This window comes from Cynara cardunculus, assembly GCF_001531365.2.
Source record: "Cynara cardunculus var. scolymus isolate 2C chromosome LG 10, CcrdV1, whole genome shotgun sequence".
Classification (NCBI taxonomy): domain Eukaryota; kingdom Viridiplantae; phylum Streptophyta; class Magnoliopsida; order Asterales; family Asteraceae; genus Cynara; species Cynara cardunculus.
The window spans coordinates 20734330-20742731 of NC_037537.1; the positions used below are offsets into that span (position 1 = coordinate 20734330).

The following is an 8402-nucleotide window of genomic DNA, read 5'->3' on the forward strand; positions in this document are numbered from 1 at the left end:
GAAATACCGTTTAATACAGGGATTATATGTTAATTTCCATTTAAAAAGAAATGGGAAAATTGACATAACAACAATAAACGGTCTCATTCTCTCCAAATGGAAATTGGAGTGGAGTATAAGCAAATAAACTCATTCCTTTCATCATAATTACGTCTATTCCTAACCTAATTTCCCCTTAACAAACTTCACTTTCATTCTGACTGACGTGTGTCATGTTATATTTTATTTTTTTACGCGGTTTCAACGTTTTCGAATAGGTCAACATCGTCTGGCTCGGTCTCGTCCAGGACCATAATTATTTGATAAGAAGTTTCATCTTGATCTGGTCTTGTTCAAAAAGAGTTGGTATGACTTGTTTAAATATTTCTCAAAAGTCGAACTGGTTGGAACCATGGACGATTGGATGGGACCTAGTATCGTGGTTACGGTGACACGTGCCACTGTTTCATTAGTGTAAGAAAATTTAGTTCGTGAAAGGTGCAACTGTGTCGATTTGTTGTATGTCATCATATATATTTTGAAACTATAATAGAGTTGGTTTGCATGGTTTTATTTTATTTCGGACCCGAGTTTGAAACCCATTGGTATTATTTTCTTAGTTTTTAGCTTTTAATTTCATATTTATTATGTTTTTTGAAAAAAAAATTGTGATAAGAGATTTGAACACAAGACCTTACATATGAAAAGTAATGAACTAACCAACAAATCAATTATAGTATTGTAAAAAATATCTCGTTATTTGTTTTTTATAGTCAAATGGTGTCACCGTTTAAAAAAAAAAATCTGGGTCCGTCCCTGATCGGAAGTCGGAACCGACTTTTCTTGGTCTGGACTTCTAAAAAACCGGTCTTCAAAAAATAAAAATAAAAATTCACAGATATAAAAGTTATTTTACTTTACGATTTTATACTAAAAGTTGAAACGTTTTTGCTAATTATAAAAATGGGAGTGGAAATTGCCATCTACGGGTTCCCCTGCCGACTATATGCATTTGAATGCACAAGGGACCAGGGAATAACTTTATCAAATTTTTTATTATTTTTTTTAAATTATAATCGAGATTGATTCAGTCAAGACTCGAGTCGGATGGGTTCGCCTCGAACTCGACATAATAATGAGTCGAGTTGAGTTACACAATACTTGTCTCGAAAAACTCGTGAAATACTATTTTTTTATGTATAGTTAGTTTTTATAATATAATTTGTACAATATATCATGTAATTTTTTTTAAGTATATAATGTTTATATATGACAAATGCAACAAATAAACTCGCACATCATCTTTGAACCCTTGACCTTCTAGGAGGCTAAAGACTACGATATTGCTTGACCAAAGACCCTTTGATATAATGTAAAATTTTATTATCAATAAAAAGACAAATGTCATGTATATATTTTTAGATATTTGAACAAAATTTTACATTTTTTAACTATAAAAAATAATCAATTTTTTTTATTGAAATCATAATTAAGAAAAAGCAAAAAAAAAATTATAAAAGTATTGGTGAAATTATCCACATCAGTAGAGAGATGATAAAAGAACGAAGAATGAGCGAATGAAGCTTGTAACTTTGTCATTTTCATGATGGAATTTGAGGTACATCCCTCGAGTTGTATAAAGTATAAGAGATCATCTTTAAGTTTCATAATTGATAAGAGAAAGACCCTAAATTTCATAAATTTTAACGGATGTTCGAGCTCGAGTTCCGAGTTCAAGCTTGATTCGTGTTTGATTTTGAGATTGGTTCGAGTTTCAAACGAGTTTGAGTTTGGGAAATGGCTATCGAGTTCGAGTCGAGTATACTAATACTCGAACTGGACTCACATCATTTACACCCCCAGTCCAAAATGGATGAAAAAAATAAGGGAGACAGACAAAATTGGTAAAGTGGTAAATTACTAAACTACTCATGTCAAATTAAAACCCTAAAACCTTTTAAAAAAAATTCACCTGCCTACCTCACTCTTATTGATTTCATGTCCAATCTAGTCCCATCCATGTACCATACGCAAACTTCAAGAATATAAGATGTGTTAATGCAAAAGGTAACCTACAGGCTGCAACCTTACAAAACTAAGGGGGTGTTTGGGATTGCTTATAAAAACAACTTATTGACTTATTCTGGTGTGACACCGATAATAAACACTTTTGAGTGTTTGGATAAACAACTTATACGGTGCCAAACCGGTAATAAGAAACTTTTAAAGAAGTTAAACCCTTCTGACTTATAATAAGTTGATAAGTACTTTTGTAGAAAAGCATAAGTTGTTTCAAATAAGCAATCCCAAACACCCCCTAGTGAAACACACACATATTGGTATCATTCCATCAAAATAAGAAGCATATTATGCATGTCTTTTGGGATACATATGCATGCTTCAGTGTATGCACAAGATAACACAAGTGTGGTTCAAGATCAAAACAAATCCAGTTTATGTGGCTGCTAAAATCAGTTTGACAAGGCTACTATAGTATGATATACATAAAACGGTTCATGACGAAAGTCATCTTGATGACGCTATCCCCATTCGACACGCTATTCTCTCTTAAAACCTCCGTTAATGGCTAAAACTATTGGTCAACCTTAATCTTTCAGAAATAAAGCTAAAGATCGCACCAACATTCCCCGGGAACTTAGACCGTTGTGGTTGCAATGCTAAAAATGTTGAATCCCATAAGCTCTTACTTGTTCACAAAGATTTACGGGCAAGTTTACCTTCAATTTCTCTAACTTGACAACTTCTACAATTTGGTAACGAGTTACAAATGCAGCAAGTTTGTTACCAATTATCTATGATTAATCATGTTTCTTGATTATTAAATATACTAGTTACTGGCTATCAGGCTCACCAGGAAGTTGTCGACTCCAATTACCTGACCCAGCTTTGCGCTCCCCACGCTTCCTCTTGTTTTTCGGGATTTGGAATTCTGAGACCAGACATGATTTGAGCGTTGATTGGTCTTGAGGAACGGCATCTTTTGTTGCAGTGTCGTACTCCAGTGCTGGACCCAGATGGGTGCTTTCTTCTTCTTCACTCTTTACTACTTCCTGCTTTACTATGAGTTGGTGTTGGCAATTTCTTATGGTGTGCCTTTCTGCTTCAGTGGTTTCGTCGTGTACCAGCATATTGTCCAAAATCTGCATTAATTTTAATCAAATTGGAGTTAAATTCTATCTACCTTATGGTCTCTCCAGCAAAGATATTCAAATTTTCATCGAGTGATTTACACTGATAACATCATATCTTAAAGGATAAATAGTTTGTTTTAATCCAATAAATGGTACAAACTGAAAAGGAAGTAGCAAGTCAGCACAATATATGCTTAGAGCTTATCATTACAGACTCAAGATGCTTAGGGGTTGTTTGGTTGGCTTTCCATTAGTTCTATATGGATAAAGCTGTTTGTGCGGATTAATCTGTATATATAGATTGATAAGGTTTTGTTTGGGAGAGCTTTTTCATAGATGGAATGAGTGTGTTTTTAATTGGCAGGGGCAGGTTTGAGAAAAACTTGGCTTTCTGCATAAAGTTCCCCCTATAAGCTTACTGAATAAGCCACTTTATATATCAAGCCACTACCAAACACTCATGTATAGCTGACTGAATAAGCTGCGAATCTCATTAAGCTCATTAGGCTGCCAACAAACATGCCCGTAGTCTGAAATCGTGACAACAAAGATCACAATGTACTTCAAAATGTGTGCTGCACGCGATCAGAAAGAAAGGCACAGATTTTGGAAATAAATTCTGAGAAAAGAAAAGAGTCGAAGGAACTCAGCAAAATGACCCAAAAGCTTCAGAGAAATAGTTAATCCCCACAGGGTGTTGGCTGGACTTGCAGACTCAAGATATCCGTAAAACCTCCTCCTAAGTCCTAATTACCTTTATCCCAAATAAAATGAAAACATCGGCAGCATTTGCCCATGATTTTAAGTAGTGTTGTCTAAAAGGTAGCATATGCTGAATGAAAGAACTTTGCTAGTCTCCATATTTAGAAAACTTGCTGGTTTCAGCAGTGAGGTAACTTGCAAAATGTTGATCATGTTCAGATATATAAACAATAAATGCTTTGTCATACTAATCAGTAACAAACCCTAGGTTATAGCAGAGTTAGCATTAACAGGTAAAATGAGCATAAATGGCTTACATTTTCACATGAATCTCCAATTTGTGACTGATTCTGAGTAACATCAACAGATGATAGAGTCCCCACTGTGCTTTCAATTATATCAGGTATATGGAAACTCTCTCCATAGTTTGAAATGGCATGTTCAGACATTCCTAAACCTCCCATATCAAACTCCGAGGTATGCTGAGTCATAGCATATAAGCCTCCCACAGACACCGCATCTCCATTGCAAGTAGAGAAAGTAGGGCTACGAACAGAGCTTGTCTGTGCTTCAGAAGGACCAAGATGGTTTGAGTTCTCAGAGAGAGGAAACATTCGAGCATGTTCAGAGATTACCAAAGCAAGTTGAGCTTTTAATTTGTGAACCCGAGAGTGAGCAATATCAATCTTCCGAAAGATGTGCTCCATGTCATTATCTTTATCTTCAAGAAAGGACCCATTGTTATGAATGCCAAGACCAAGCACTTCTTGACTACTTGTATTTTGTTCTGTGTTACAAAAAGAAACAGAAGTTAGATATAAAATTTCCAAGAAATTATCACAACCACAGATAAATGAGGGAGGATTTGAGATAGTGGGGAATTGGAGAGACAAAGATAGAAGCATCAATTAAAGTTTAAAGGAGATGTAATGGCAGAAACATATTAAAGTCATAGCTAATATACCCTATATTGATAGCTACAGGCACGAAGTAACTAATAAACATTTTACTTAAATGTGCCCATCTAACAAGGAGGTTCTTAGAGACTCCTTTTTAAAACCTAAGTCAGAATCATGCATTTGTGCAGAAGAAAACATGAAACGTTATGCATAGACTGAAATGGTCTTGCAGGACCTTGCAGATGGACTTAGAACCTCAGTTAAATTATGCAGACTCATGATATTTGAACACAGAATTTTGACTTAAAGAGAGAAGATAACAGGATCTTGACAGAGAATTTTCATTCAGGAAATTTACCACACATTGTCCAGGAAGTAGAGGACACACTAGGAGAAATAAATGAGGCAGATATGGATCACGAATTTGAGTAGAGAAAGAGATAGGAGAACTGAGTGATACGAAAGCATGGTGATGGTATGAACTCCAGCTAGCCGAACGTGGAGACGATACCACCTATCACACTAGAGATAAAAAAGGGTTGAGATAGAGAGGAATTTGACAGGGATAGGTAGCAGAATCAAAATACAAGTTTGCGGAAGATAGGATCACAGAAAAAGGATGGATAAGAGAGGATTGGTGGGAAAACCTGATTTCATTCCATGTTTAAAAGATTGTTGATCTGTCTGATATAGCTGGCTAGAGGCTCTCTGACTAACTAATTACCAGATTTACTAGCATACACATGTCTAACAAAGCTGTTTCCATATACATCCTTAGAGACCTAGCTCAAAGTTACGAAGGAGTGAGTTATGCATCACATATAAGAAAAGAAATAAGACGAACTTCAAGTCTCCAAACATGTCTTTCAAAAATCTCTAATCAATTTCAATGACCATAAAACTTGAACAGTAAAACAATACCATGAGTAGAAACCATGTAGCCAGGGGTTCATGTCATAATCATGTCAACGAGACGTCTACAGATGAGTCAACTGTCAACTTTGGATTGTGTCATAAGTGGAAATGACTAGCTTGTTTACTAGATCATACTTTGGGCATCCAGTACATCAATAAATAAATAAAACCCATTAATCTTACCTGTTTGTCATAAATAAATTAACACCCTCTGATAATAACAGCCTAGAAGGGTTTTTCTGGGTGTAGGTGAAATGGCAAAGATGCCGCGTAATAATGTGTTCACTTGTCTTGTCATGTTATAAAGTTGATGCACTAAACCAAACCAAATGAACCCATTAAATCTCATACGGAGCAAGGTCCAGGGAGGGTAGGATGTAAGCAGCCCTTACCTCTACCCCAAGGAGTAGAGAGGTTGTTTCGTTATAAAGTTGATGCACTGTGGCATTCATTTACAAGGTTTGAGTTTGAAGTTGATGTTTGGACATGAGTGGTAGATCGGCAAGAGTTCTGATGCAACCATTTTCTACAATACCATGAACATGACACACTCATTAGCCTGCTTACCATGGCAAGATTCAAATAACTACATAACTCTGTGAAAGACATAGTAACCATAGTGTGTGGCACAATTGATCAACCCTAAACAAACAAAAAATAATCTATATGTAATAGTAACCATCACACAATTATGATATTACTTTAACTTACTAGTTTAATGTAAAAGAAAAGTGAATCCTAGATGAGTAACTAAGTGAAGAATGACTGACAACTAGAGAAAACTGAAGCACTTGTGAGAAAGAGATGTTAAGCTGCTCAAGTTGTCATATAAAGACTTCTCAAGAGGCAATAGAAGTTAAAACCTTACTCGTTGGGAATCAAAAGATGTGAAAGGTCAGTGATTTGGCCTTTTTCTTCTTTAGACTTTATGTTATTTACTGTCTTACAGCATTTTGATTGTATTGGTTCAACAAAAGAATTTATAGGCTCATTGTATGATAAAATTAGAAGGCCAAACTGTCTAATTTTCATTCCATAAAAGAAACACGAACTTTGAAGCTGTGTCATCGCACCACGCCAAAATCAGTATGCACATGCACCTTGCCTACATGGCGATTACTTCCCATCATCAATTGTTTTACTGAAATGTAGGTGGCACTGTGGCAGCCCATCCGACGACAAAGAAGAAGAACCCAATTACAATAAAGCTTTTCTGTAATTTCTGTTTGCAGTTTAGATAAGGTAAACATATTAGTTCCTTCTATAAATAGTATTTTATAAAACATAAAATTGAGGTTAATGCCAAATGAAAAGCAGAAGGCAATCTATGCATGCAGGATAACCACAACTAGTTTGAGATTTGTACACAACTTTATACAACTTTACCTGGTTCATCAAAATCATCCGTTATAGAGACTCCATCTGGATCGGACTTCTTACTTTCTGAAAAAAAATATGCAAGTGTCAGTGTGTCACAGCTCAGCTCGGATAAGGACGCAATACTAAATCATAATGCAAAAAGAAAGGCCTAAATATACCATTGTAGGAGAAGAGAACATGTTGTGACATATAAGTGTCAGCATCAGTTGTTTCTTCAACTCTCACCCTTTTCCTCCTCTTCATGAGTTTCCTTCTCCGCCTTTGACAAGTATATGGCATGGACCTTGAAGTAAACCCTTCTGGAATAGGCTGATTTGAAGCCAAATGTTTTGTTAGATCCCGGGCTGCAATGTTTTTGGCATATTTCGATGCCTGTGACTCGAACTGTTTTATCTTTAGTTCTGCCCATTTACAACGCCACATTATAGGACGTATAAAGCTTCTCCAGTGGCTAGTCAACCGCTTCTTCCTGATAAAACCAGAATCACAAGCAGCTGCAATATATCACTACGAAGAACTACACCACATCCAGCCAAATAGGCAAAAAAATTACTACAATAAACAATTCAGGTAGACTATGGATTATCAGCTAATTTGAAGCAGGAACGTGGCGGTAGTAATCAAATTGAATGACACTATAATCATAACAAGTTAAACACAACGACTGTCACGAAGAACATTAAGAGAAGATAGCATAGTAACCAATTAACATCTCCACGATCGCTAATTCTGATGATCATACCCCAAAGGCAGCCTAAATTTCTTCCTAAAAGAAAAACATACCTCACGCGGAGAACGGTTCCAAAATCATCAAACGGCGAGGAGAATCCGTTAACATCGCTATAGAATTGCGAGTCGACTTCAGTGTCACTGAGTGTAGCAGAATTGTTCTGGTTTGAAGATGTGGTGTCGGCGAATGAAGTTGAGTAATCAGTTTCATCCAAATCAGCTGGTCCAAATTTCGCAGGAGGAAGTTCAGTGAGTTCAACGGCGGCGATGTGGTGGCGGTCGGCCATTGTAGAAGCAGGAAGAGGGAGCAGAGGCAGAGGTTTAGTTTGGTTGTGCAGGGGGCCTTCCATTTTTGAAAGATGGCGGCTTCATGCAACATCAAACCCTCAAAAGAATGTCCCTAGTCACAATTTGGGTGTACCCCTTTCTTAAATACAACCCTCCAATTGATTTATATTTATTTTATAAATTATTTAAATGAAAAACTTTTTTAATTTTAATTTTAATATAAAATTATAAATCATTAATTATATAGTTTTATTTAACAATTTTCGCAAAATGTGGAAGCGTCCCATGTCTTTATAAAAACGTACTTTTCGTTTTAAAACATCCAACAAAATTTAGGCGTTGTTAAGGTCATTTAGAC

At 36.0% G+C, this 8402-nt stretch overlaps 1 protein-coding gene across 1 annotated transcript; it reads right to left on the bottom strand.

The window, feature by feature from the left end:
* Nucleotides 1-2316: 2316 nt before the first annotated feature.
* LOC112519687 lies at nucleotides 2317-8158 on the bottom strand. Its single transcript, XM_025127909.1, has 5 exons — nucleotides 7811-8158; nucleotides 7186-7496; nucleotides 7034-7090; nucleotides 4151-4620; nucleotides 2317-3140 (listed from the first exon to the last, which is right to left on the bottom strand). The coding sequence occupies exons 1-5, from the start codon at nucleotides 8104-8106 to the stop codon at nucleotides 2832-2834; spliced, it is 1443 nt and encodes a 480-aa protein (XP_024983677.1). The 5' UTR covers nucleotides 8107-8158; the 3' UTR covers nucleotides 2317-2831.
* Nucleotides 8159-8402: the final 244 nt, after the last annotated feature.